This window comes from Miscanthus floridulus, chromosome 16, assembly GCF_019320115.1.
Source record: "Miscanthus floridulus cultivar M001 chromosome 16, ASM1932011v1, whole genome shotgun sequence".
Taxonomy (NCBI): Eukaryota; Viridiplantae; Streptophyta; class Magnoliopsida; order Poales; family Poaceae; genus Miscanthus; species Miscanthus floridulus.
In genome coordinates this window covers 31485968-31501144 of record NC_089595.1, presented here as the reverse complement: position 1 = coordinate 31501144, position 15177 = coordinate 31485968, and the positions used below count along the sequence as shown (strand labels likewise).

Sequence of the window (15177 nt, the reverse complement as noted above, 5' to 3'; positions counted from 1 at the left end):
TAAAAATGTATTGGCATATATTAAAGTGCTATTTGAGGATATGACATTTGTTATAACGGTAAAAAGTTAAATCTCCCAGCAAGTGAGGTCAATGTGGTGATCATTGGATGAGGAATCTAATGCTAGCTGTTGGTCCATCGCTCGTTCGTTCCAGATGGATCAAGGGTGTGGAATCTGTAGTGCCGTGGTGCTGCAAACATCTCACGTTTCCTTCTGTCTTTGTAGATGTAGCAGTTGAATTCTCTGTAACAAAGAAAAAAAATGTGCTACATGTGGAGCAAGTTGCTTGGTGTCTGCCTTTCCAATTGGCCGACCAGCCTGATCATATCATTATGCAGGCACGGTCATCTGCAGACTGCAGATTAAACTGCAGATGACCTTTGACAAATTTGAGCAGCAGCCGTCGTTTTCAGACGACGTGTTCTGTAGCCTAGCGTAATGCCTCTCGCCTTTATGGCAAAACATGCTGAAAATATTGTTCAACTGATTTGTTATAAAAGAAAAATACTATTTTAACTAAAAAACAAATTAAAAAATACGGAAACCGTAGAATCCAGAGGTCAAGGAAGCAAAGTTGCAGCATTCGGAGACCAGGGTTGTTCGACAGGACTTATCGTGGCTATGGCTGATTTATAGAATTAATTTGTTGTAAGAGAAAATTACTATTTTGAGACTAAAAAGTATGACTAAGCCCTTGTTTAGTTCGCGAAAAGTTAAAAATTTGGCTACTGTAGCATTTTCGTTTTTATTTGACAATTAGTGTTCAATCATAGACTAATTAGACTCAAAACGTTCGTCTCGCAATTTCCAATCAAACTGTGCAATTAGTTTTTTTTCGTCTACATTTAATGTTCCATGCACGTATCGCAAGATTCGATGTAATGGATACTGTAGCACTTTTCGCGAAAACTTTTCGCGAACTAAACCAGGGCTAATGAGCGAACGTAACCATCGGCATCAATCAAAATCATATAGATCGGAGGCCACCTCCACGGCTCCACCACCGCCTTCGTTTGGCTTATAAATTACATTTTTTCAATTTATAAATAGTATTTTTCTCTAGTAATAAATCAGCCCTCACCAAGCGAACAGCACGAGTTACAGTGACCCCCACGACGCCGCCACCACGATTCCACGAGGTCAAGAACCTGTACGAGGAGAGGGAAGAACCTGTAAGAGGAGGAGAGGTTATTGAGGAGGAGATGGCCGGCGCGGAGGGCGAGAGGTGGGTGGGGCTGGCGACGGACTTCTCGGAGGGGAGCCGGGCGGCGCTGCGGTGGGCGGCGGCCAACCTGCTGCGCGCCGGCGACCACCTGCTGCTGCTGCACGTCATCAAGGAGCCCGACTACGAGCAGAGCGAGGCCATCCTCTGGGAATCCACAGGCTCCCGTACGCACCCTTTCTCCAATCTCTACCTCCTCCTCCTACCCTTTGCTTGGTGCTTGCAATTGCAATTCCTAGGTGCTAGTGCTACTGCTACCTAGCCGTTCAGTCCGCGCCCCCGAGCGCCCCCCCACCCCCCCCCCCCCCCCCCCCCCCACCCCCCACACACACACACAAACGCAAGCACTACGACGATTTCGCGGCCATTAAAGATCCGCGAAGCCTCGGATTACTTGCTGCTCCATGATCCATACCGTGCGTGCCATGTACGAGGCGACTGATTGACTATAACGCCTGATTTTGCCCGTCAATCTGCGCGCGGTGGTTGTGATTCTTGGCCTTCTTGCCTTACCTGCTTGCGGATGTTTTTTTTAAGAGACAACCTGCTTGCCGATGTTGGGAGTTCCTGTTTCTGCTGGAAAAAAAAAGGTTGCAGAGCTTACTCTTGTCGGCAACAATTTTCAGAAAAGAAATGACCTTGTCCTACTGGTGCTCCTCTCCTGTGTTTGGAGAAAGTAGGGAGCTCATCTAATCTTCTAGATTTGGGATTCGGAGTAACAGTCGTTGATCTTATGTGTGTTGTTAGAAGCTGGCAGTATCTTTGCTATATTCCTAGTCTGGACTGATTCATTTCCTTTATTCGGTTTACCATGCTTTCCTAAAGCTGGATCACGGCCTACCTTTAACCTAAAGATTTGGGGGTTGAAATAGAATGACACAGGGGAAATTGGTGTGAGGTGTGTGCCTGCTAACTAATCATGCCTCAAATTAAATCTGTGTCGACTTCATCATCAGTTTACTTGATTTTCTAATGGCCGGCCGTCAGTCGATGCTACTGCTAGTTCAGTACCATTTCCTATATGGAAGACTTGCTAACTACCATATGCTGCCTTGATGCAGTCACTTTGACTATAAGCTTTTGTTCAGCTCAGAGGTCAAAGCTGTTTTCCATTTTCTTCATAAAGAGGCCACTGCTTTCAACTGATTTTTAGCCTGCTAGTCGGTAAATTTGCTGCTAGTAAACATCGCAAACTACTCAGGGGCCGTTCACTTTCATCTTCTCTGAAGTATTAACCTGGCTAGCCTGTGACATCAAAATTTCGTTAGAGATGATGATGCTAGAGTAAGGAACAGGACCTGGTATTCTTACACAGACAGTATATATTTCGGATTTCGGATACATAAAGTGAAATTCAGATTTTATTTTTATCTGTTCCATTCATCCTATTCTGCCGCTTTAAGATTGAGTGATCAATTCCAGTAATCCATATGGTTCAGCTTACTATCTGTGCTTTTGCCATTTCATAGCATCAATGTAGGGCAAAATATTTTCAATGTTGATGTTACTTTCAACCTAACATGATTTAACATCATCAATGTCGTTATTTTGTGATGGTCTGAATGCTCAATAACCTCACTGCACTTTCTTTTTTGTTAAATATAATAGCATTGATTCCCCTCTCGGAATTCTCTGACCCTATTATCGCGAAAGAAATATGGAGCAAAACCCGACATAGAAACCTTGGACCTCCTGAACACTACAGCTACCCAGAAGGAGGTGAGCACGGCAAGCCTTTGATTGTGTTATCTGCTATTTCCTTCTCAGTGTTGCTTTATTGAGGTTTTGAGTTTCTTTTGACAAATAGATTATGGTGGTTGTGAAAGTCCTGTGGGGAGATCCGCGTGAGAAGCTCTGTCAAGTTATCCATGACACCCCGTTGAGCTGCTTGGTTATAGGAAGCAGGGGCCTTGGCAAGCTCAAGAGGTTGTACCATCTTGTGACTTCTGGGCAATTGGGCATACTGTCTTTGCAAATAGCAGTGCTGATCTTCTGATATCTTCCTGCAGGGTGCTCTTGGGAAGCGTCAGCGACTTATGTCGTGAACAACTGCAACTTGCCCTGTCACCGTTGTCAAGTCATCAAGCACCGAAGGTTGATCTCATCACCGAAATGCCTGAATGTGTAGTTATACTAAAGATGGTCGGCCTGATGAAGAACATGAACTAGTTTCTAGCTATCTGAAACATATTGAACCAGGCAGTTCTATTGTAATAATAGACAAACTACCTTATGAAGGACATGGTTATGTAATAGGACTGTTTACCAGAGTAGATGTACTATGCTTTTGTTGCTGTACGAGTGATGTTTATATCTTTGAGGGTTTGAAGAAGTGGATCCTATTATTCTTCTGCTGTTCTATGTGATGTCTATGCTGGTACTTAAAAAATCCCTTTCAATTTTGACTATGAAAATCGAAGGACTGTATATTTCAGACAGATAGATGAACATGCTCAGAGGAAGAAGCTTTCCGGCGGGTGAGTATATGATGACAGATGTTATGGGTACATGTAACTATGGGTGTATCAATATGCAATGCAAGTCAAGCAGCACTACAGATGCAAATTCAACCACTGACCAGATCAGGGAGCACCATGTAGCATGAGCTTCCAAGCAAGCATAGAAAGGGAACATCCATGTACAACGCTTGTTCATCACAGTACACTGATACATTCAAACCAGAGCCAAATGTCCAACAGCATCAGCATCTAGAAGACCTACCATGTCTCGGGCGCTACAGAGCAAACTACTGGTAGCAAAGTTTAATTCTACACATCAGATCCACCCATCCATCCACCATCGAACGAGCAATGTACATTGGAACCCATTTAATCTGTGGAAGCAGTTCACAGTGGCCCGAGGAAGTCACCAGCGATCGTAGCAAGGAGCTGGAACTGGCGGTCAGCCTCCATCCAGCGGAACCCCAGGACCTTGAAGCGCACAGCAGTGTCCTTCTCCAGCTTCGAGTGGTCATTCATGAACATCGCATTCTCCCCACCTATGTACTTGTAGTCGCTCATCGACTTCTCAGCCAGGAAGATGCTCTCCACAGGTCCAGATTTCAGGAACACACCATGCTTGAGGATCCTGTCCACGTGGCCAACCATAACCTCACCCTTCATAGGCTTCTGCGTGATGCAGGTAAATGAAACTGGGAATAGAACATCTCCAGTTAGTTCACGCACTTTCCCTTCAGATATTGCCTTCAGCTGACTAACGGCAACAGTAGTAGCCATGCTCTTTGGAGGCCCTCCTGTTTGTGACATCCTCCAGAAGACGCACGATGATAGCCTTGCGGAGCAGGAGGCCCTTGCGGTCCAGCTGGCTAGGTGAGATCAACACATTCCATGACATCTCTGGCTCAAGAAAAACCATGGCTGAGTACCTGCCAAAAAGATACAAGATACCTTTTAGGGGCTTGGTAAAACTCAGCTGGAACAAAGGACATGCAATTGTGAATGCAGTATTAGATCATTTCAGGTAAAATTGGGGTAAAATATTCTTTCATAGAAGACATACAATTGTGAATGCAGCATTGTCATGCAGTAGATTAGAATGATATAAAACAAAACTATGTTGGGAGGCAACGCTAACTAAAATTTGCTTGGGGTTATAGGAAATATCAAAATTTTCGTAGAAGACATAGTTATGTAGCATGGCTTCTGTTATGGATTATAGGAAATATCAAAAGGTTCGAGGATGCTGGCACAGCCGCACATGTACTGTGAGGATGCTTCCACATCATCACAAGAATTTAATGGCAGAGATAGGGAAAGGATAGCTTTTAGTATGATACAGTTCTCTTTTCTAGGCTTATATAGAGGATCATCCTCCATCATCATCACAAGAATTTAATGGCAGAGATAGGGAAAGTATAGCTTTTAGTCTGATAATACAGTTCTCTTTTCTAATATGGAGGACTTCTCTTACTAAAAGCTTACAGAAACTACTAGAATCAAAACAATGCTGGAACCTAGGCTTATAGTCTGAAACAATTCTCCTCTATAGGCTTACGTAGAGGACTCCACCTATTAACAGCTTACAGAAACTACTGGAATCAAAACAATGCTGGAACCTAGCCATCATATAATCTAACAGCAATTATCTACTTACAATTGTTTCCTCACAGCCCACCCTATACTGTGTCCCAGAGAAGTTCGCACGAAGATGACTTCAAAATAAAATAAGACATGTACAGTTAGTTTCTTTTAATTGGGGTTATAATAATGTAAGGTTCATATTTTACACTTTCGGCATTTCAGACATGTAGTGCTACAGAGTTGTTAGCACATAACAAAGTATGCCGAATGCGGTGGCAGCAGCCAGCAGGGAAGACTATGGATACGAGATGGTTGCCCTGACACCTAAAGGCCCCATCAACCAGCTCTGAGGACATGCCCATTGCAGCAATACCTGGAGTACAAACAGTTGAATTCTACTAGGGTACTATAATTGAGCTATCCTAGCGCAATACATGAGACGAATCGTTCCTACTTCCTAGACAGTTATGGCAGCAGCAACCTACGGAAGCAATGAAACAACCGAACAAATTAATACGGAAAACAGCATGGGTACATTATCATTTCTAGTTTCTAATTGTAGATGCACAAGCAGAATGAAGCTAGACCTGATTTCTTGTGTACGAAATTTTCCTTTCCATTACTACCTGATGAACCCAAAGTAATAATTTCAGATAGACCAACGCAGACCCTCGTGCTAGTCTCAATTACTCACTGGACCTGCCTGTATGACGCCAACCCAACAACAGATCATTCAGTGTCGCAGAGCAGAGGCGGATCCAGAAAAGGGACAAATCTGATATTATTTTTGCGAAATGTTCGAAGTTAGTAGGCATTGAATAGCCACATAGTTAGGGTTTGGCGCTGGACTTTCGCATAGCAGGAAGTGAAGAGAAGGGATGGGAATACCTGGTGAGTGCCCGTCGCCGGCGAAGACACCGACGAAGGCCTCGGCACCTGGCGTAGGGCGGCGACGGCGGCAGCGGCGGCGGCAGTCGTCCACCCAGTCGTCGCAGAGAGAGAGAGAGAGACGTGAGACGGGAACAAGATCCTCTGGAGTCGACCGAAGCCACTAGTCTCTGCAGTCGCTGTGCATCTAGCCGTTCACTTCTATCCGACGGTGGAGCCAAAAATATACGCTGCTGCACTTGCTTGCTGGGCCGGCCCAACATCGCGACGCACGTATCCCTGGTCGACTCTGTCGCCGCCGCCGATGGCCGGGTCGGCGTTCCTCTTCCCAGCCATCCGCCACCGCGACGCTCCGAGCTCCCTACCTCGCCGGCGCTCCCCTCCCCTCTCCTCTCTGATCCGGCGGCGTGGCACGTCAGCAGACTCCTACCTCGCCAGCGCTCCCCTTCCCCGCCCCCGCCATCGCAGTCAATACGGCGCCGGCGCCGCAGACGCTGCCGGCCCGTGGCTGGTTATGGCGACAGCGTTCCTCGCCTCGCCGGCGCTCACATCTGTACCACCGCGACGCTCCGGCTTCGTGGCTGCAGACCCTGTCGCCCCATGGTCGTCGGTGGACTATCGAAGACTAGTTTCGTATGGCTTATTGCACAGAACTAGAAAACCAAAACTATTGAAAATGATGGCAAGGAGGGCTGTTGAGCCATACTCCTGATGCAAGGATGGGATATATCTGGATCTACTCCTAGAATTTCACCAAAAAGATCGTCATTGACCCTTGAAAAATGAAAATACTATTTCAACCATAGGCCCCCCTTCGGTGCCTTAAATTCGCTGAATCCGCTTCTTTTTCATCTGAAACAGTGTTTTCTCTTCCAAATTTCCTCGAATTCTCCAAACCATCAATCCTCCAAACCATACCTCCGAACAGGCCATAAGCAGATTTTTTACTTTGAAATATTACCATCAATAGTTCAGAGAAGATATGGATGACCGTGAGGATTCAAGAGCTTCCTATATCCGTCTATCCTTCATGATCAATCAAGAGCACAAATCCAGTAGTGAAGGACTAAAAAAAATAATCCAATTAGAGAACAAGCAGATTTTGCCGATGGAGAGCAATAGATGACATGACACTAGTGTAGAGATTTTGCCACCAGTTTGCTGATGGAGAGCACAAGCAGAAACCTGAGCCCAGCGCACGACCTTCATCGATCGCCGCCGCCGCACGACCTTCACCGCTCGCGCCAAAAACGTGAGGCCGCCGCCAAACCAGCGAGGAGGATTCGCGCCAGAAAAATTACCGCAGGAGCACGGACTCGCGCCCAGGAACTCCCGAACTCACTAGTCACTAGGCATTGGGCTCATATGGGCCGGTTACAGCCTTACAGGCCTGCTTTGTTTGCAGTGTTTGCTGGTCTCACGGTTGGATGCATATTGGATGGTTCAGATGTTCGACTGGAGAGGGAAGTCGTTTCGGTCGACTTTAGGGCTCCTTTGGATAGAGAGTTGGAAAAGGCACGTGGGTTTGATCCCCAATGGGATTACCTTCCATGAACTTGCCACCCCCCTCCCGCTGGGTGAGGGAAACCCCATCAGAAGAAAATTATTATCTATACCATTTGGGCAACGTACAGCCGCGCGAGAGAGGGAATAGCGGAGGCCGCGCAAGAGAGGAACAGCCGAGGCCGCGCGAGAGAACGAGAATGGAAAGAAAAACATGAGGTGGTAGACGTTTTTTCTGACACCCGTGGATCGACGAGGAATGACTGAAAAGGCACGTGTTTTTTTTTGCCCTGCATCGTATCCAAAGGGGCACCTGGGTTGGAAGGGGGAGCAGAATCGCGGGCTTCATTCTCCCCAAGGTTGGGACTGGTATCCCCGCGGGTATCAGCGTACCCAAAGGAGCCCTTAGAGGACTCGCTATCCACCTTGTGGAAGTGCCGCGTGGGTGCTTGGGTGGCTGATTAGCGGGGCCTGGGGCGGGGTCCAGCTGGAGGTGAAAGAGAAGAGGAGGGGTGTTAGCTTCCGCTGATGCTCCTGCGGGCCAAGGCCCATAGGCGAAGCGGTTCGGGCCATGAAAAGTAAGGGCCATTTGGGTCGGACCGGACTAGAAGGAGAAGGAAGGGCCAGCGGAAGAAAATGTGAAAAGGGGACACGGGCTAGATTCGTCTCGGTGACCAGGGAAGCTGGGAAAACCTTTTCCTTTTATTTAAAAGTGTTTCCAAGGTAATTTTCAAGGAAATTCGAACTACTGGTTGGAATTCGTTTGGTCACACAGTCAATCAATACAGGAGAAATCCAAATCATGCCTACACGCTTCATCATGCATAAAAGTTTGCATGAGATGCACCCATTTGTTACTTAAGAAAAAAATAGACTTATGTTGAATTCAAGTTAGGAGCTCAAATTCTACTCTTACTTAATTTTCGAAAAAAAGAAAACTTTTAGTTTTTAGTTTTTTTAACAAATTTGAATCGTTGGCATGACTTGGACATATGTCAATACATATGACAAGGTTATTTTATTTCAAAGGTTTCCAAACTTATAAATTGTTCTCTTCGTCTTGCAATATAAGGTATATAAGCGTTCAAAATTTATCGTAAATTATAAGGGATTCTAGGTGAGCTAACCCTCCAACAATTTAAAAAAGGCAGCATTCACATGCATACCTACCATTAATTTCTATTACTAACTCAAATGTGTTTTGTGGTCCTCCAAATTCAAACAAAATACTATTTAGGTGAAACAAATTCTATTTGCTTTTGTTGCTCTCTGGATATGCTTTGGGAGACTAAGTATAGAGTAGGAGACACCGGAGTGGCTGAAAGAGTCATAGATATAAAGAGGCTAAAAGTTCCATATTTTCAATTGTTTGGAAATGGTGAAAAAGAACTCTACAGAGAACCCATAAAAGTGTTCTAGAAGTATGATTGTACAAGTTTAAAAAAAAAGAAGTATGACCGTACAAGAATAGGCATTCCATGGTCCTCCAAGGTATATATCACTCCAACTTTATGTGGCCAACTAAAAAGGTGAAAATGTCATAATAGGATGTGGCAACATGTGAGTCCCTGAATAAACTAGAATACTGTCACGAAGAACTCTCTAGTATTTGAAACGGATGGCTAGAAACAAGGTGGTCTATGAAACTTCTATGACCCGAAGAAAATGTGATTGCACACATACAATTTTTACTTCTATGAACCCGAGTGGATATGTCCTACCACAAGAAACCCAACCAACTGAGCTACGAATTTGCAATGCGATCCTATCAATAGAAGTTACAAGAATGATTATATAGTGATTCGTTAGCCAGACCCAGTGTTATCTTAAACGCTAAGCTGTAAATAGTTGGTAATTTGCGTCTAGTCATTAGTCGGCCTAAATGGACACTCAAACTGGCAAAATGGACGTTTAAATGAGATAAACGGCGGGTTAAACGGAAGTGTGACATATCACTATGTAGTGTTTAACGATGTGTAAACAGGCTACATGACCGTTTAAGCGGACAGTAGCTAGACCACATGTCACGTAGAACTCTCTATTATTCGAAAGGGATGGCTAGAAAGAAGGCAGTCCACGGAACTTCTCTGACCCGAAGAAGATGTGAATGCATGCATAAGGATAGCTATAATGACCTGTCTAGGAGAGAAACGCTAAGAAGAAAGTGGACGAGAGTTTTGTCGCATCCGATGTGTTTCTCCGGATGCTCCCCCTTTAAACTATGGCTTCATCCTACAAGTGTTATACATGAGACAGTTGTTGTTCATGCATCTACCATGTATATATGTGGTTGCAGTAACTTGACATGAACATACCTTAACAATGTTATTTAGGGGTTCATTCTGTTTCCTCCTCCTTTTGGTGAATGAGTAGTAGAGAGGGTTCGGTGCCTAAAAGCTTTGAGCTCTCGAAGATGTGACATCATCCCTTGCCGTCCTAAGGCTTAATGAAACACCTCACCTTCATGAACCATATATAGAGATAGGTTCGGACTTGTATATCACCGTAGAGAAATCTAGGCCCGGTATCATCTTACAGACACGTTAGGCTACTTTTTCTCCAGAAAGCACGAGGCAGTGGCAAAAATTGTTGCATAAGCAAATAAATTGTGAGGACAGCACGAAGCATACACCGTACAGTCACTACTGTTACTGTATCTACAACAAACAGTCGCCTTCAATGTAGAATATTATCAAGAGATGATCAAGGAGTTAGGCAAAATGTAACTTAGATGGTCATAATATTAGAAAATTATACACTAGTAGAAAATAGACCTTTTATCCGAGGCAAAAATGGACTCTAGTCCCGGTATTTTTTGCGCCCGGGACTAGAGAGACCTTTAGTCCCGGTTGGTGTCTCCAACCGGGACTAAAGGTCCCTGCCCAACGGTTAAAAGTCCTCAAACCTTTAGTCCCGGTTGGTAACACCAACCCGGACTAAAGGACCTTTAGTCCCGGTTGGTGTTACGCACCGGGACTAAAGGTTCCCTGATGGGTTAGTTCAAAAGGGAAGCATCACATCCATTGTTAAATGTGTTGTGTAGGTGGAGTGGTAAGCTACGCGCGAGACAATGCATGAGGTCTTGGGTTCGAATCTCACGGGACGCAACGGTGGGAGGCATTATTTTTTTAAAGCTGAGAGGACCTTTAGTCCCGGTCGGTGTTACGCGCGGTTTCTGACCCGGGACTAAAGGTAGACCCTTTAGTCCCGGATGCTTACTCCCGGGTGGGGAACCGGGACTAGAGGGGGTTCCCCACCGGGAGTAAAGCCCGGATGCTTACTCCCGGGCCGGGAGTAAAGCCCGGATGCTTACTCCCGGGTGGGGAACCGGGACTAGAGGGGGTTCCCCACCGGGAGTAAAGCCCATCTCTGTATTAGTGATATGTAGACTCAAGTACAATTGTTTTTACATTAGACTATGCAAAAATAATTTTATTGTTTTAAGAGATATTCTCAAGAAAAATCCATAGCGTTAGCACGGGCATTATACTAGTGCTCAGTAGTTGCTCATCTTCAGAATGTCTCATCAGAGGACTGATATTTGTGATACACGTTGAAACCAAGGTGTGCGGCCGTAAGTTGTTATACAGCCGTTTCCCTTCTTTTTAAACCCCCTGTTGGGTCATCACCACTCTTCACAACATCATCCCAAGAACACTCCCTACATCGGAGCTCAAAGAGCAAAAAGGCTTTGGTGAGCTAGAGGGCGTGTGCAGCCATGGCTATCCTCAGCTCGGCACCGCGGCGGTTGAAGCGCTCATCCCGGTGGCGGCGTTGATTTGCATCGCCTTCGCGAATGCTGCAGTGGTACGTGGTGGCCAGAGTCCCCGTGCCTTCGCAGGCCGGCGAGGGCAGCGGCGGCGGCGGCGAAGGCAGTAAGCAGGGCCGCGACGTGCAGGGGGAGGAAGAGGAAGGGGAGGAGGACGGCATGGACTACCTACTCGTGGAGGCCCGGTGCGCCGAGATCCAGCGCGCCATCTCCATCGACGCCACGTCGTTCCTGCTCACCGAGTACAAGTACCTGGCCGCGTTCACGGCGGCGTTCGCGGCGGTGATCTTAGTGTTTCTGGGGTCGGCGGAGCGGTTCAGCGCGCGGCCGTCGCCGTGCTCGTACGACCCGTCGCGGGAGTGCCGGCCGGCGCTGGCGAACGCGGCGTTCAGCGCGGTGGCGTTCCTGCTGGGCGCCGCGACGTCCGTGCTGTCGGGTTAAGTGGGCATGCGCGTGGCCACGTTCGCGAACGCGCGCACGGCGCTGGAGGCCCGACACGGCGTGGGGCGCGCCTTCGCCGCCGCTTTCCGGTCGGGCACCGCCATGGGCTTCCTCCTCGCATCCAGAGCGCTGCTCGTGCTCTACACCGCCGTCAACCTCTTCGGCCTCTACTACGGCGACGACTGGGGCGGGCTCTACGAGTCCATCACGGGTTACGGACTCGGCGGGTCCTCCGTCGCCCTGTTCGGCCGCGTCGGCGGCGGCATCTACACCAAAGCCGCTGACGTCGGCGCCGACCTCGTCGGCAAGGTCGAGCGCAACATCCCCCAGGACGACCCTCGCAACCCCGCGGTACGCATGCACGTCACTGTCACGCTCTCTGCATGCAACGTCCTGCTGGCTGGTGGTTGCTTGCTTTGCTTTGCTTCATCATGTCCTACACGTATCTCAAAGCAAAATCGATCACCTTTACTTGCATGCACCGACTACTCGTGTTTCCTTTTTTTTTCTGCTAGAGATATATATGACGTCAGTTAGAAATGAGGGTCGGTGTGTTTGCACATGCTTTTCGTACACGTAGTATGTGTGAGCAGCATGATGGTCGCCCACAATGTACGTGATGCCGTGCCGCATGTGTGATGAATTGCAGTGATCGCCGACAACGTGGGGGACAACGTCGGCGACATCGCCGGGATGGGGTCGGACCTGTTCGGGTCGTACGCGGAGTCGTCCTGCGCCAAGCTCTTCGTGGCCTCCATCTGCTCCTTCGGGGCGGAGCACGACCTCACGGCGATGATGTACCCGCTGCTCATCAGCGCCGTCGGCCTGCTCGTGTGCGCGATCACCACCGTCGTCGCCACCGACGTCACCGAGGTGAAAGAGTCCGACGAGGTCGGGCCGGTGCTCAAGCGGCAGATCCTCATCTCCGCCGTGCTTATGACCGCCGGCGTCGCCGCCGTCACCTTCCTCGTCCAGCTTCACCCTCTTCGACTTCGGCAACGACAAGCACGTCAAGAACTGGTACGTGTGTATGTTTTGTGTGTTGAGTCTATTTGATTTGAGATTTGCTGCTATCTAGCTGATGAAATCCTGCATGAAAATGTATGCACAGGCACCTGTTCATCTGCGTGTCGGCCGGTCTGTGGGCGGGGCTGGTGATCGGCTACGTCGATGGTGCAGGCGGTGGCGCGGTCGTGCAGGACGGGCGCGGCGACGAACGTCATCTTCGGGCTGGCGGTGGGGTACAAGTCGGTGATCGTGCCCATCCTGGCCATCGCGGCGGCGATCTACGCCAGCTTCCGGCTGGCGGCCATGTACGGCATCGCGCTGGAGCCGCTGGGGATGCTGAGCACCATCGCCAAGGGGCTGGCCATCGACGCCTACGGGCCCATCAGCGACAACGCGGGGGGCATCGCGGAGATGGCCGGCATGCATGCCGCGACGGGTCCGGGAACGGACGGACGCGCTCGACGCCGCGGGCAACACCACGGCCGCCATCGGCAAGGGGTTCGCCATCGGCTCCGCGGCGCTGGTGTCGCTAGCGCTCTTCGGCGCGTACGTCAGCCGGGCCGGGATCACGGCGGTGGACGTGCTGAGTGTTGGAACCGGTGGTGACCACCGAGTTCACGATCCTGGAGCTGGCTTACAGCCGGCCCGGCTCGTTACTACGAGCCTACGCTTCCACAGGTCTCTGGTCCACCAGAGCTACAACATATAAGGTCTTTGGGCCTTACTCAACCGAAAAGACTAGCCTGATAGGTGAGGGTTCTCCCACCTTATATGTTGTGCTCTTCCACCATCGCTACACGATGTGGGACTAAACCCCAACAATTTCCTCCTTAGTCACACATCGGGGTGCCCCCGCCATATGTGACGCTCGAGATTTTTTATCGGGTTTAGCTTTTTTTTTACCATGGGCTCGATACCAATTGTTGGAACCGGTGGTGACCACCGAGTTCACGATCTTGGAGCTGGCTTACAGCCGGCCCGGCTCGTTACCACAAGCCTGCGCTCCCACAGGTCTCAGGTCCACCGGAGCTACAACATATAAGGCCTTGGATTTACTCAACCCAAAAGACTAGCCTGATAGGTGAGGGCTTCTTCCGCCTTATATGTTGTGCTCCCCAACCATCGCTACACGATGTGGGACTAAACCCCAACAATCTCCCCCTTAGTCACACATCGGGGTGCCCCCGCCATATGTGACGCTCGAGATTTTTTATCGGGTTTAGCTTTTTTTTTGTTTAGCTTTTCTGACCATGGGCTCCTGATACCAATTGTTGGAACCGGTGGTGACCACCGAGTTCACGATCTTGAAGCTGGCTTACAGCCGGCCCGGCTCGTTACCACGAGCCTACGCTCCCACAGGTCTCAGGTCCACCGGAGCTACAACATATAAGGCCTTGGGCCTTTCCAACCCAAAAGACTAGCCTGATAGGTGAGGGTTCTCCCACCTTATATGTTGTGCTCTCCCACCATCGCTACACGATGTGGGACTAAACCCCAACACTGAGCCCACGCGTGTTCGTGGGGCTCCTCGTCGGCGCCATGCTCCCCTACTAGTTCTCGGCCATGACGATGCGGAGCGTTGGCAGCGCCGCGCTGCGGATGGTGGAGGAGGTGCGCCGCCAGTTCGATACGATCCCGGGCCTCGCCGAGGGCCTCGCCGTGCCGGACTACGCCACCTGCGTTAGGATCTCCACCGACGCCTCGCTCAAGAAGATGATGGCTCGTCGCCGGCATGCTCTTTGGGGTCGAGACGCTCGCGGGGGCGCGAGGCTCCTCGCCGGCGCACTCGTCTCCGGCGTCCAGGTCGCCATCTCTGCCTCCAACAGCGGGGGTGCATGGGACAACGCCAAGAGGTACATCGAGGTCATAGCTAGATTGAATATCTTATACCCCTCTCATCTCAATGCAAGTTGACCTGTTATGATGCGGCTGGCATTGTGCTCCATTGGAGTGACCAAGCAATCATTGTCTCTACTGCAGACCGGCATGTCTGAGGAAGCGAGGTCGCTGGGGCCCCAGGGATCGGAGGCGCACAAGGCGGCGGTGATCGGAGACACAATCGGAGACCCGCTCAAGGACACCTCCGGCCCGTCCCTCAACATCCTCATCAAGCTCATGGCCGTGGAGTCGCTCGTCTTCGCGCCCTTCTTTGCCGCGCACGGTGGCATCATCTTCGACCACCTCTGATCATCTGATGATCAATGCATGCTAGCATGCTGCTGCCGTTCCATGACAAAGGCGCCGGCTGTCGCGGCGAGCCGCCTCTTGAACTTGCGGTCATCAGTCAGTAAGAATAATCGATAATC

The 15177-nt window shown here is 49.3% G+C and overlaps 2 protein-coding genes and 2 pseudogenes across 2 annotated transcripts; 3 read left to right on the top strand and 1 right to left on the bottom strand.

Annotated features, from left to right (window-relative positions):
* Nucleotides 1-1075: 1075 nt before the first annotated feature.
* On the top strand, nucleotides 1076-3573 carry LOC136513213 (universal stress protein PHOS32-like; annotated as a pseudogene).
* Nucleotides 3574-3921: 348 nt separating this feature from the next.
* LOC136513476 (DNA-directed RNA polymerase V subunit 7-like) lies at nucleotides 3922-6228 on the bottom strand (annotated as a pseudogene).
* Nucleotides 6229-11869: 5641 nt separating this feature from the next.
* Nucleotides 11870-13580, top strand: LOC136510529 (pyrophosphate-energized vacuolar membrane proton pump-like). The gene is made up of 4 exons (XM_066504946.1): nucleotides 11870-12266; nucleotides 12513-12883; nucleotides 13043-13289; nucleotides 13405-13580. The coding sequence occupies exons 1-4, from the start codon at nucleotides 11870-11872 to the stop codon at nucleotides 13578-13580; spliced, it is 1191 nt and encodes a 396-aa protein (XP_066361043.1).
* An 854-nt stretch (nucleotides 13581-14434) lies between these two features.
* On the top strand, nucleotides 14435-15058 carry LOC136510528 (pyrophosphate-energized vacuolar membrane proton pump-like). Its single transcript, XM_066504945.1, has 2 exons — nucleotides 14435-14734; nucleotides 14852-15058. The coding sequence occupies exons 1-2, from the start codon at nucleotides 14435-14437 to the stop codon at nucleotides 15056-15058; spliced, it is 507 nt and encodes a 168-aa protein (XP_066361042.1).
* The last annotated feature ends 119 nt before the right edge of the window (nucleotides 15059-15177 follow it).

Excerpts from the sequence above, each read along its gene's own strand:
- LOC136510529 (XM_066504946.1), top strand. The coding sequence starts at position 11,870 with ATGCGCGTGGCCACGTTCGCGAACGCGCGCACGGCGCTGGAGGCCCGA. Across the intron at positions 12,267-12,512 it reads ATGCAACGTCCTGCTGGCTG|TGATCGCCGACAACGTGGGG; the intron begins GTGGTTGCTTGC and ends GATGAATTGCAG. Across the intron at positions 13,290-13,404 it reads GGGCATCGCGGAGATGGCCG|CGCTCTTCGGCGCGTACGTC; the intron begins GCATGCATGCCG and ends TGGTGTCGCTAG.
- LOC136510528 (XM_066504945.1), top strand. The coding sequence starts at position 14,435 with ATGACGATGCGGAGCGTTGGCAGCGCCGCGCTGCGGATGGTGGAGGAG. Across the intron at positions 14,735-14,851 it reads ACGCCAAGAGGTACATCGAG|ACCGGCATGTCTGAGGAAGC; the intron begins GTCATAGCTAGA and ends TCTCTACTGCAG.